This window comes from Megascapheus bottae, chromosome 6, assembly GCF_031878675.1.
Source record: "Megascapheus bottae isolate mThoBot1 chromosome 6, mThoBot2.hap1, whole genome shotgun sequence".
NCBI lineage: Eukaryota > Metazoa > Chordata > Mammalia > Rodentia > Geomyidae > Megascapheus > Megascapheus bottae.
Genome location: NC_143514.1, coordinates 78,077,065 through 78,089,772, shown reverse-complemented (window position 1 = coordinate 78,089,772; position 12,708 = coordinate 78,077,065). Strand labels below are relative to the sequence as shown.

The window sequence follows — 12,708 nt, the reverse complement described above, 5'->3', positions numbered from 1 at the left end:
CCTCCCTGTCTCCCTTTAACCTCCTCAGAGCACTGAGCGCAAAGCAGAGCCAGGAGAAGCTTCCTCAGCGCCCCCAGGAGCCTGGGCCTAGGGCACCAGTATGGCCCTGAGCCTCGTCTGGGCGCATGGCCTGGGAAATAGCGCCCAATTGTGGTCATCTAACGGGGAGCCTTGCAGGAACCATGCTTACTCCAGTGGTCCACGGGTCAGGGGCCACTTTCACCATTTATGTTGGGGAGCAAAGAGGACCTGCCAGTGTGGCAGGGGAGTAGTCTAGGCCCGCTGCTGATGAACCCTCTGGGCAGCAGAGTCCTGGAGCTCTTGTTCTAACTGTGGAGTCTGGTAGGGTCGTGCTTCATGCTTGCCACCTCTCATGGTCCTGCTTGGGTCTCTGCACCCACGTGCTCCCAGGATGAGCAGAGCCCAGGTGAGAGCCACCCCTGCATTGCCTCTCCTGAAGAAGCCCCACTTCTCAGCTCCTGGGGGTGGGCGGGCAGACCCAAGGTGGACCAGCAGAGTGTGGGCCATGTCCCATCTGGCTAGCTATGCCATCTGGCAGACAGGACACCTGGGTCTTAGAAATGTTTCTGGAGATCACAGCCTCTGGTTCAGTGACCTGTTACTGCCTGTGGCTTCTGAGGTCCTCTAGTGAGAGCAGAAAGGAGACCTGAGGGAAGATGCCCTGCTGCAGAGGTGAAGCCAGCATGTCTGTTGGTGTTGGGGTGGTGTGACCTGAGCCTTCTCTGTCTCCATGTCCCGTAAAAGAGGAGCCACTGAGCTCCCACCTGGGGGGCAGCAGACTGGGAGGCCCCGGGCCAAGCTCCAAAGAGAAGGGATGGGAACCCGGACTCCGAGGCCCTTGGCCCCTGTGGGTCCTGAGCGCGGAGTTCAGCTTTTGAGGCCAGCGAGTCTGGCGTGACTTCAGGGAGAGAAAAACCCCTCCCCAAAACGGCGTGAGTGCTGCCTAATAAAGGCAGCAGCTGGACGAGGGAAAACGGCCCTTTGAAAAAAAGCCTTTCATTAGAAAAATAATGCATTTCATCCAAATAAGGTAAAAATATTTGGAATGGGGCAGAAGTGAGCAGCAGGCAGCGCCTGTCAGGCCCTTTCTGGAAGGGGAGTACGTTATTAAACTCAATTACAATGTCTTTTAGAAAGTGTCCTTTAGGAAGGAACTTGCCCCAGTGCTCTGAGGGCTGCTGTCTTGGCTTCCCTGGGGGCCTCCTTGCACCCCAGGCAGGTCTCCCCAGTGCCCAGTGACCTGCTGGCTATCCCTTGGGCCTTCCCTTGGCATTTGTGTCGCTTGAGAAGGACAGGAGACACAGAAGCATCCAGGTGCTCAGCGTGGAACCAGCAGCTCTCTTGTGGAGCCCCTGGGCTGGGAAAGGGGGATACCTAGATCAGGAGAAGGGGCTGCTCAAAAGACTGCATCTTTACTCTTGTGGAGGTACAGATCTGCTGTTAGGCAACTCAACTGGTCAGTTAATCCAGGTGGACATGGAATATGCCTCTTCTGCCCCTCTGCCAGTCTATATGTGCACTCTTACCCTTTCTGTGTTCTTTAGCAATGGGAACCTCTAGCCAGGCATGATGGCTCACACCTGTAATCCTAGCTACTCAGGAGGCTGAGATCTGAGGATCATGGTTTGAAGCCAGCCTGGGCAGGAAAGTCTGTGAGCCTCTTATTTCCAATTAGCCAGTTTAAAAAAAAAAAAATCCATGGCTCAAAAGGTAGAGTACAAGTCTTGAGCAGAAAAGCTCAGGGACAGTGTCTGGGCCCTGAGTTCAAGCTTCACACCTGACCCCCCCCCCCAAAAAAAAAAAAAGCACTCAGGTGCAGCACCCAGGTTCTGAGTTCAAGCCCCAAGACCAGCACATGTGTACGCATGTGTGTGTACACACACACACACACACACACACACACACACACACTGTGCTGTGTGACTCATCTGCTGAATGACCTGCAGGGCCCCCATACCCTGCCAAGACCCCCTCTGCAGAGCCGCTGCATCTGGGTCCACAGTGGCTTGGATGATGAGGTGCTCACAGGAGATGGTTGGACCCTGGGCATGTGAGAAGGGGCCTTTGGTGAAGGCCTAGCCCTCCGTCCTCACAGGTGGGGTCTGACTTTTTCTCACCAGGCCAAGGGGCACTGGGCAGATACCTCCGGGGTGCTGGGGACAGGAAGCCATGGCCTGCTTCCAGGCCTGAGCCAGCACACACCCCTGCACCCCCACACATGTCACAAGGCCCCACCCTGTCCCCACTCCTGCCCACCCAGCCCCAGGTCACTCGGAAATTTCAGCTAATAGTTTGGGGTGACTTTACCTGTAATATGAACAATCTTTAATGATTCAGTTTATCAAGCTTGAGAGTGTGTTCTAGAAGAGATAAGATTATTACAACTTTATAAGGAGATTGCTACGCAAGTGCAAGAACGTTCTTTAAAGTGGCAGGGATGCCAGCTCTGGTAGTACATGCCTACAATCCCAGCTACCCCAGGAGCTTGAGCACAGTTCAGGGCCAGCCTGTCACAAGAAGATCCTGTCTCAAACAAAACAGCCAGCGCGGGTAGCTCCTATCTGTAGTCCTAGCTACTCAGGAGGCTGAGATCTGAGAATCATAGGATCAAAACCAGCTGTGGGGGGCGGCTGGGAGTTTGGCCTAGTGGTAGAGTGCTTGCCTAGCATGCACAAATACCCAGATTCAATTCCTCTGTACCACATACATAGAAAAAAGCCAGAAGTAGTGCTGAGACTCAAGTGGTAGAGCTCTAGCCTTGAGAAAGTCCAAGGACAGTGCTCAGGCCCTGAGCTCAAGCCCAGGACTGACAAAAACAAAACAAAACAAACAAAAAAACCCAGCTTGGGCAAGAAAGTCCACAGGTTCTTATCTCAACCACCAAAAAGCTGGAAGTGGAACTGTGGCTCAAGTGGTAGAGAGCCAGCCTGTGTGAAAAAGCTAAGGGACAGCACCTAAGCCTTGCCTTGAGTTCAAGTCCCAGGACTGGTGCACGCACGCGCACACACACACACACACACACACACACACACACACACACACACACACATGAAATGGCAGTGCCAGCCATGATTTTTAAGCAATACTGATCCTTCAAGATGTTTTGGCCCCATAATCCACTGTGGGTTTTAGCCACCAGCTAGGTATGATCAGAGGACTGAGCCCCCCGGGGAGAGCCTAATCCACACAGCCAGCCAGCCTTGCCTAATGCCTGCCCTGTGCTGGCCACAGAGGAGGGCCTGCTCCCTGCGCCAGTGGCCAGCTCTGTGGTTTCTACTGAATGGTAAGTCAAGCCATGGTACCCTGGACACTGGACTGGCTGCTCACCCCAGCCTGGTGACCCGGAGAGGCTTGTCTCCTGGGCCTCACCACTTCTAGGGTGCCTCTTGACCCAGCGTGTGGTAGCCAGCCTCTGCAGGCTTGAGCAGAACTGAGAGGCTGAGGTAAGTGGGGTTCCGCTCCGGTGGTGGGAAATGGAAGGCCCACAGAGGCCACACAGCTGGGTCCAGCTGCCCTCTGTTTGCCATGCCAGGCTGTGGCCTCTTGGGATCCCCTTCCTGGCTGAGCCACCCCAGAGGGTGGCAGCTCCTCTCAGCAAGGGCGTCAGGGTGTCAAGGGTGGCCCCTTTGCACCTGGCATGGTTCAAAGATTCCAGGGCTGTTGGGGTCCTGCCTCTCGGAGGCCTGACCTGGGCAACACTTTCTTTCCCAGCCTCTGTGTCTGGGCCCTGGACCAAGGCTCTCTGTGTGGTCAGGGCCACCCTTCATGACGGTGGATGGCCAGCCTGGCTCAGTGACCTGGCTGTGCCCGCCCCTTCCCCGGAGGCTGGGAAACAACCTGCCCTCCTGCGCAGGGCAACCTGAGGTGCAGACAGGCCACTGAAGGCAGACGGGAGCCTGTGCAGCTGCTTCTGGCCCGTTCCCAGAGGTTTTAAGGCTCTTGAATTTGCCCCAGTTTGGGTGTAGAAGCGTCATACCACCACAGCTAATTAAATCCGAGTGAAAACATATTTTACTGCATTTCCTACCAATTCGACCGTGCCACTGGGAACATGGTGGGGCCTGTGGCTGCTCCTTCACACCCTTTCCTGGGCTGGGGTGTCACCCACAGCAATGGGCTCCTCTCTTGGCTCTGGGGAGTGGTGTGGAGGTACATATATGTGGCTCTTTTCTTTGCCCTCTGGGGGAGAAGGGCCCAGCATATTCCCCTAAGACCCAGCGTGTTGACTGGGCTCTGGCTGGACACTGGCTCTGCCCCCAGCAGGGCGATCTCCTATCCTATTACTGAGACCTGTTCAAGCTAAAAGAGAGAGGGGAGCAGGGTGTGTACCTGGTGGGGGGGGTCTAGTCAAGGTCAGTCAGCTGCCTCAACTCCTGGCCTCCCCTTCTTCCCCTAAGCTCAGGAGTAAAGTTGCTGTTCCTAAGAGATGTCCCCATGGCCTGCTGCTCCAGCGCCCTGAGGAAGCCCAGTGGTCACGCCACCCCCGCAGCCCACTGCCGGCTGAGGCTCCAGCTTGGCTCCCTGCCTCCCCTCAGGCCCCAAGGGAGACTGCGTGGCCCACCAGGGCCTGTGAAGCTCTAATAATGGTTTTAATTTGTTGAACTTGTGTTTTATCCCATAAATTACTCACTGTTTTATTTAACCAAATAGAGATATCCACAAACAATAGGCGAGTTCCAACTTGAACATTTTAATAAGACCAAAAAAGTATATATTTTCATGTCTGTTACAAACATATTTATGTAAATAGCTTATGGGCCTCGTTCCAGGAGCAAAGTAGAAAGGGAGGGGCCCTCTGTGCCAGGATGGGCCTGAGACAAAGCTTTGTGGTAGAAAATGACACCCAGCTGGGTGCTGAGGGAGGGAGAGGCTCTCCTGCTGGGGTCCCCAGCCAGCGCTGGTGCCCAAGCTGTGAGGTGCAGTGGAAAAGTGCCCTATTCCCCACGGTGGGGGGTGTGGCAAGCCAGCGAAGGCCAGGGTAGGTTGGTGCCCATCCTCTGCCACACCTCCTGAGACCAGCTCAGGGTGGGGCTGGCGAGATGATGCTGATGATGGGCTAATGAAGAGCTGGCCACAGGTCAGAAATGCCTGCATGGATAGGGGCTCCCCAACCCCTTTCTCAAACCTCATGGCTGCTGCTGGAGCCCCAGCTAGGACGCCAGCAGAGCCAGCAGCGTGGGGCCTGGCCCGGGGGCTGTAGACCTGGGAATTGGCCCTTTGGGCTTTCTCTGCCACCATGTTCTCTGGGTAGGAGCCGTGCCAGCATCCGGATTGGATCCGGGTACGCACTGTTCTCAGGCCGGGCAGGTCCCTGCAGGAAGGAGGAAGGAGCCGAGGGAGGGGGCAGAAAGGATGGTTTGCCAAGTGACAGTCTCATAGCTCTGGCAGCGTGGTTCAGGAGGGGTTGGCCTGAGCTGGGGTCCCAGGGAACTCTGAGGCTTTGGTGACAGATGGCCCTGCCTGAGGGTTGCTGAGCTTCAGGCAAGGTTCAGTCAGGCTTGGGGGACCTGAGGCCTCCTTCCTGGCAGGGAAAGGCTTACGCCTCCACCCCTGTCCCTAGAAACCTCTGGGAGACTCTGGCCTGATGCCTGGGTCAGAACTGGTCTGTCTCCCTCCTCCCTTCTTTGCCAGGCTTGAAGGTAACCCAGTCCCTCCTCCCTGGGCCCCGCTGGCACATGAGCCGGCCCTGTCTGAATCACCCCACACAGCTGGGTCATAGCCAGCCACTTGGGGGCGATTTGAAAAAGAAAAGATAACTTGATGGATTTTTTCCAGTTTTTATTGAGTGAAAATGTCAAACCTTGCATCAGTCATGCAAAAAAAAAATCAAATAAATAAAACACATATATTAAATTTCTAATAGCACTAAATTCAAGTGGAAAAATATTCAGTTCTTAATAACCAGGTGCCGAGGAGACCAGATTCAAGTAATCAGAGCACACGCTGTTCAGTTCGGTTTCACGTTCTGCATTTTTGTCTCAAAACCTCTATATATCTCTATATATCTATATATGTATATACATATAGATATATACACACATATGTGCATACATATTATTTCTTATTTATATATATACACATACATAGTTATAAAACATTAAAAAGAGCATTGGTGGATCAAGCATCGTTTTCCCCACAGAAAAGAAAACAAAAAATTACACATTAAAATTCAAAATGAGCTAGCTAGCAATGGCTTATAGTCCTAGTGTGCAATATGGAGGATACAAAAGGCTAGACTTCGCACTCTTGTCCAATCTTATTTCTTTTCTTTCTTCTTTTTTTTTTTTTTTGATTTTGCTACATTGAAAAGTGTTTGCTTTTCCTCTACAAAACTCCTTCCACAGAGGCAGCGTCCTGTGGCAGGTCAGAGTCTGGGCAGACGTCAGCAGCAGCACGTGGCGCCCACGAAATTCATGAGGCTCTGGCAGGGGCTGGTAAGGAATCAGTTGCCTCGCTGTTGAATCAGGTATACACCATCTGACCACTCCTCTCCCTGCTCTCTCTTCAGTTCAGATGGTCCTGGCTTTCTGGCTGTGGGCAGCCAACACACGCGCGCGTGCACACACACACACACACACGCACACGCACACACACACGCGCACACACACACACACTCACACACAGAGAAAAGGAAAAAAAAGAAAAGAAAAAGCCATTGTCCCTGTCAGGACAGGCTTCCCTTGGATGCCTCCCCGCCCCCCCAACCCTGGGGCCTTTCTTTCTCTCCCAAGTTGGGGCACAGAGGCACACAGGACTGTGGGTTCTCCCCGGGGTCTGCAGCAGCCACTGGGCAGGCGAGAGGCTGTGGATGCGCCCGGCCCAGGGCTGGGATGGCTTCATTGCCTCCAGGAAGGAGAACCCCATATCTGGGCAGGCCACACCCACACAGAAACATCCCAAACATTAAGAAAACAAACTAAAGCAACAAGGGGAGGAGATGGGGTTGGGGGGGGTGGGAAAAAAAAGCCCTATAACGCCACACGCATAACCAATAAGAGAAAAATTGCAAATGTTAAATTAACTACAGACTTGTATCGACAGTAATAGTCCTGTTTCTTTTTTTTTCCTTGTGTGTCTACAAAATTCAAGTTAAAAGCTGGAATCACGCAGCTCCCCATCAGTGCTAGTGTGAAGACAGCCTCAACCGCTAAGGCCTCGCAGATAAACGCTCAACACAACCCCTGGAGAAACTGCACTCGGGTCTCCCACCTCCGGCCGGCGGGGGGCGGAGGCAGGGCCGCCGCGCTCGTCCCCCTGCTTTTACTTCTTTTCTTTTTGTTCTACGTAGAATAATAGCCTTTACAGGAAAAATACTGTACAACTTTTTTTCTTTTTGTATTTTTTTCCCCATTCTGAATATTTAAAGCCCAAAACTGTCTCGTCCTTCCTGCTCGTTCCACTGGGGTAACTGAGGCCCCACGCCCCGCACCCCAGGGCTGCGCCTCGTTTCTTCTCACCGCGGGTGGGGGGTCGGGGGGTCACCAGACAGACCCGGCCACTGCGGGCGGGGGGGGGGGCTAATTCCATGAGATTTCCTCGACGTCCCTGTCCGTGTCACCCGTGCTGCCCGCCCTCCCCAGCCAGGGAGGGGGTGTCTTAGCTGCACTGAGGGGACCCTGCTGGGGGGGGCTGCAGGCGGCGGCCCCGGCCCCGGGGCACCCCAGCGACGCCGGCTCCGATCCCCCCGTCGGGCCGCCGAGAGCACCTGCTGATTCCCTGAAGACCCCCCGGCTTCAGCGGACGGCGTGCGCTGCGTTCCGGAGGGCGAGAGGGCGCGGGCGGCCCGGAGCACCAGGGGGGTCCCCGCCTCGGTCCTGAGACGGACTCGGGGTCCGGAAGCACCGGCGGGGCGGGCCCGGCGCGGGGGTCGGGGCTGGCGCGGCGACGGCGGTGCCGGGGGAAGAGGTGGCTGGCGGCTACGGCGACGACGCGGCGGCGGGCGCGGGGCCGGGGCCGCCCAGGGCCGCCAGCGCCGGGGTCCGCGCGCCTGGCTCGCCCGCCACCGCCACGGCCACGGGCGCCGTCTCGGGCAGCGACTCCTCCGAGTCGGTGCGCAGGTCCTCGTCGTCATCTTCGTCCTCGTCGTCCTCGTCGTCGTCGTCTTCGTCGTCCTCGTCGTCGTCGTCCTCCGCCTCCTCCTCCTCGGGCAGCTCCAGCTCATCCAGGTCGTCGTCGTCCTGGGAGGACTCCCCGCCCGTGGCGGTGGCCGAGGCGGCGGCGGGGCCGTCGTGGGGCGGGCCGGGGGCGGGGCCGGGCGGGCAGGGGTCCCCGGCGGCGGCGGCGGTGGCAGGGGCGGCGGCGTCGCCCAGCGCCAGGCCCAGGCCGGCGGCCGCCGTCTGCAGGAAGAGCAGCGAGGCCCCGGGCTCGGGCCGCGGGAGCGCGGCGTCCAGGCCGGCGGGCGCGGGCGCGTGGTCGGGGGCGGCGGGGGCGGCGCTGGCCGCGGCGCTGGCGCCGGCGGGCGGCTCCCCGCGCTCCTGCTTCTCGTGCTTGCGCTTGTGCGAGTCCATCTGCGACATGCCCACCACGGTGTGGCGGCAGCCGGGGTGCGTGCAGTGGAAGTGCGAGCACTTGAGCTTGTACTTGCAGTCGGGCACCGCGCAGTCGGCGCTGGAGCTGAACTGGCGGAAGCCGGCGGCGCTGATCACGTCCTGCTTGCCGTGGTGCTTGCGGTGCGCCGTCACCTTGGTGCTGTCGGTGCAGCGGAAGCGGCAGCGCAGGCAGTGGAAGTGCGTGCTGCTGCCCGAGAACGGGCAGTCGGCGAAGTGGCAGCTGAGCGACGCCTTGAAGCGCTTGAAGTCGTCCAGCACCAGGTTGTCCACGCGGTCGTGGTGCTGCGCGTGCTTGTACATGTGCGTGCGCCCGCAGAACTTGTAGCCGCAGTTCTCGCGCGTGCAGTGGTAGTGCGTGACCTTGAGCGAGAACTGGCACGCCGCGTCCCTGCAGTCCTCGTACAGGTCGAAGCGCCGGAAGCCCTCCAGCATCATGCCCTCGTCCAGCATCTTGCGCGACGCCGCCGTCTTCCGCCGCTTGCCGAAGGGGGACATGTCCTCGATGATCCAGAACCGCTTCTTGGCGCCCGAGGCCGTGGGCATGGAAATGGTGTTCCCTGGGGAAGGGGGACGCGGGGGGTCAGCACGGAGGGGAGGCGGGGGCTGGCGCGTGCCACAGAGGGAAGGTCCCGCCTGCCCCGCGGGCCTCCCAGGGCCCCGGGCTTCCCTTCCTCCCCCCAGCCTGCGGGCGGGCCGGGTGGAATCCTGGGTGTCCCCGCGTGGCAGGCCAAGCGGCTCCGCAGGGATGCAGTGACCGCTCCTGGGCCAGTTTGGGTGGGAAGGGAGGACGCACCCCGGCGCTAATTGAAGCTGAAGGGGGAATCTAGGTTGGCAGAGTGCAATTACCCAAGTCGGAAGCCAGCCAGGGCACCGTCGCACGCCTGCCTCTAATGAGGGCCAGGCGGCTCCTTTCCCACCGGCCAACCTGGCCCTGGTCGCCTGCCTGCCTGTGCAGGGGACCTGTCTACTCACTGTGGGGTGCCAAGCGCCCCAGGGCCACGTCGGGCTGTAGATTCCTGCCCGGAGGAGCACAGCAGCCTTGCTACCAGAAGCTTCCTTACAGTCTGGGGCTTCCTCCTCTAGTGGGCCAGAGGAGCTTCTGGAAGCTACACAACACGAAGTGCTCTGGCCTCTGCTTCTTGGACCAGGACTGCAATGGGGGCTTGGCTGGAGACAGGGTTTGTGATGGCCACAAAGGCAACCCTGGCCCCAGCCTGCCTACCGAGACAGCCAACTGCGTCTTGGTGCCTTCCTGGTAGGCACCTGCAGTCCCTACAGCATAGGTGGGGGGGGGGATGGTGTTGTTATGCCCACCTCCTGCTGGCTGCCTGGGCATTAGGGGAGAGGCAGCTGGTCCCAGCATTCCACAGCCTACTCCTCAGAAATGAGCCCCACCCTGGCCCAGTGGAGGGGACCATCCTTCAGGCTTCTCCGTGTGACTGGCCAGCTCAGCCTCCCTAAGCTGGACTAGAATGCATGGCCCCTGCTCTGACCTGCAAGTGACTACTGCCTCAGGGGGCAGGGGCAATCTCAGACAGCCATCCTCGGAGGATGAAGCTGGATGGGGCAGGCCTGTGGGTGGGCTAAACTCCACAAGAGTAGGGGCCTCTGCTCAATGCCCAGACCCTTGGGGCCCAGTACCATGCTTGCGCTCAGTCAGAATGTGAGGCAGGAAAGGATGAAGACACAATTGGGTGACAGGTACACCCAAGGGACAGGGGCAGCCAGTCTTGGTGTGGCTCTGGACATGGGGGAGGGGGGGCGTGAGACAGCGAGTACTGCCACTTGAGCCAGAAATCTGCCTTCCCCTCCACAAGCCCATAAATGGCAGGGCCCTCCAAAAGCAGGCAGGGTTCAGACAGGCTCCTGAGAGCAGCAGAAACAGGCTCTGCCCTGGCCAAGGAGGCTGGGAACCCCACGGGGCACCCAGTAGGAACCTGGCAAGAAGGCAAGCCGCTTATGCCATGCTTGGTCTGAGCAGCAGCTGCAAGGAACAGCCCTAGGGACAGGGAGGATCTGGTTCACAGGTGCTTAGCTGTTACAGGTGAGGGGTGGCCACAGAAAAAGGGGTCAGTGAGGTCCTATGCCATAGCCCCAGGGATCCCTTGGGGCAGCGGACCCTGTGTGAGCAGTTACCTGCAGCATCCTGAACTAGGGGGACGTCACTTTTGACTGGAGTTGGAGTGGCAGTGACGGGCGGGAATCTGGGCGGGCTGCTGATGGGGTGGGCCAGGCCCCGGCTGGCTCCGAGAGTGGCACTGAGCAGAGAGTATGAGAGACAGGACGGAGAGAGGAGGCATGGGAGGGGGGGGAGGGGCGGCCGGAGCACAGCCGGTGGGAAGGATGACGTCAAGGGGGGCTGCAGAGCCCCGCAGGCGGCCTGGGCAGCCTCATCACCAGCAGCAGCAGGAGGAGGAAGAGGAGGAGGAGGAGGAGCCGGGCAGCCTGGAGAGGGTGGAGAAAAGCAGAAAAAAAAAAAAAAAAGAAGGAAACCAAAAATAAAGAACAAACAAACAAAAAGAACCCAAATGAGAAATCTGATGGCAGAAGCAAGTATGATGTGAAAATATGTGGACAGATGAGCAGAGAGAGGTGCCACAAAGAAGAGGGAGGAGGAGGAGGAGGAGGAGGAGGAGGAGGGACCTGGCCAGGAGGTGAGAGGCCGTGGGGGCGGTGTGGGCAGAGGTCCTGGTGGCCAGCCAGGTGTGCTGGGCTAGTGGGCAGAAGCCTCTGGGGCCCAGGGCAGGGCTGGAGGCCAGGGTGAAGGCTGGAAGCAGGGCCTGGTACAGGAGGGCTGAGCCTCTGCACCTGGTCCAGCGGCTGGGGCTGCACTGCTTTCTCTGTAGGCCTGAGAGGCTGGGCCCAGGGTCCTTGAAACTGAAGTGAGGGGCCGAGACCTGGGGAAATGGCTATGGCTGGAAGTGGCCTCAGTGACCCATGTCCCACAGGCCAGCAGCCTATCCTTGGAGGTCACTGACCATGGACTTTCGTCCCAGGTGCATTCAGCAGAGCTGGGCCTGCTGCTCACCTGCCGCCGTGCTCTCATTGCCCACAGGGGTGCTGGAGCAGCTGCGGTCCATGGTGGAGGACTCCGAGGACGCGGCGCCAGGGCTGCAGCCGGTGTAATCCATGCCCTCGTCGGTCTCCACATCCATCAGGCTTGGGGGACCCTGAAAGGAAGTGGGAGTCCCTAAGGAGATGGCCCACGGGTTTTGGCTGTCACTTGGGGCAGTAGAGCCCTGCAGGTGGGAGCATGGACCAGGTGGGGCCATGCACCCTCGATGGACGGGACTTCCGGCCTGCTCTGAGTTCTCACCTGGGAGGGAGGCACGCGGTCGAAGTTCTTGCCCAGCATCCTCCTCATGTGCTTCCGGGCATGGGAGGTCATCTGGTGCTTGAGGAGGAAGGAGAACTGGCAGCCTTCCCGGATGCAGTGGAAGTGGCTGTTCACCTGGTTGTACTTGCAGCCTGTGGACACAGCCCCACTGACGTGAGCCCCTCGACCGGCCAGTGTGGGCTGGGCACCGTGGCCCACAAACAACCGGCCTGCAATTTGGGAAGAGGGAATTTTCTCCTAAGGTGCATTGTGTGTGTGTGTGTGTGTGTGTGTGTGCGCGCGTGCACGGGCATGCACCAGCACTGGGGCTTGAACCCAGTGCCTTCAACTCAGTGCTCTCACTTAGCTCTTTGGCTCAAGGCTGATGCTCTACCACTTGAGCCTCAGCTCCACTTCTGGCTTTTTGCTAATTCGTTGGCGGTGAGTCTCATAGGCTTTCCTGTCTGGGCTGGCTTTGAAGCTCAACCTTCAGGTCTCAGATTCTTGAGTAGCTGGGATTTGCAGGCATGAGCCACCAGTGCTGGTCCTAAGGTACGTTCTTAAGAGAAAACCTTGTACCCAGCCCAGCTCCTAGGAAGTCCACAGCTACCTGGCTGTGCAAACCTGGGCCTTCTTCCTGACCTAGCACAGAGGCATGCAACAGGCCAGGCCCCAGCCTGAGTTCCATACCCAGCTCCACAGCAAGGGAGCCTCACAGACCCTGTCTACCAGGTCAGCCGCCTCCATCTGTCTTTACCTCCTCTGGGGCACTGGAGATTCAGGCTGTGCCCCAGACCTCGTTTAGGCTGAGGGTTGGCTGGC

At 58.5% G+C, this 12,708-nt stretch overlaps 1 protein-coding gene across 2 annotated transcripts in view; it reads right to left on the bottom strand.

The window, feature by feature from the left end:
• Positions 1-7,919: 7,919 nt before the first annotated feature.
• Casz1 (castor zinc finger 1) overlaps positions 7,920-12,708 on the bottom strand; it is a 117,144-nt gene continuing 112,355 nt past the window's right edge. For both annotated transcript variants that reach the window (XM_090335837.1, XM_090335836.1), the window contains 3 exons: positions 11,887-12,038; positions 11,599-11,740; positions 7,920-9,127 (listed from right to left, as the gene is read on the bottom strand). In XM_090335837.1, the coding sequence (XP_090191963.1) occupies positions 7,938-9,127; positions 11,599-11,740; positions 11,887-12,038 (1,484 nt within the window). In that variant the 3' untranslated portion in view covers positions 7,920-7,937. The remainder of the gene's footprint in view (positions 9,128-11,598; positions 11,741-11,886; positions 12,039-12,708) is intronic.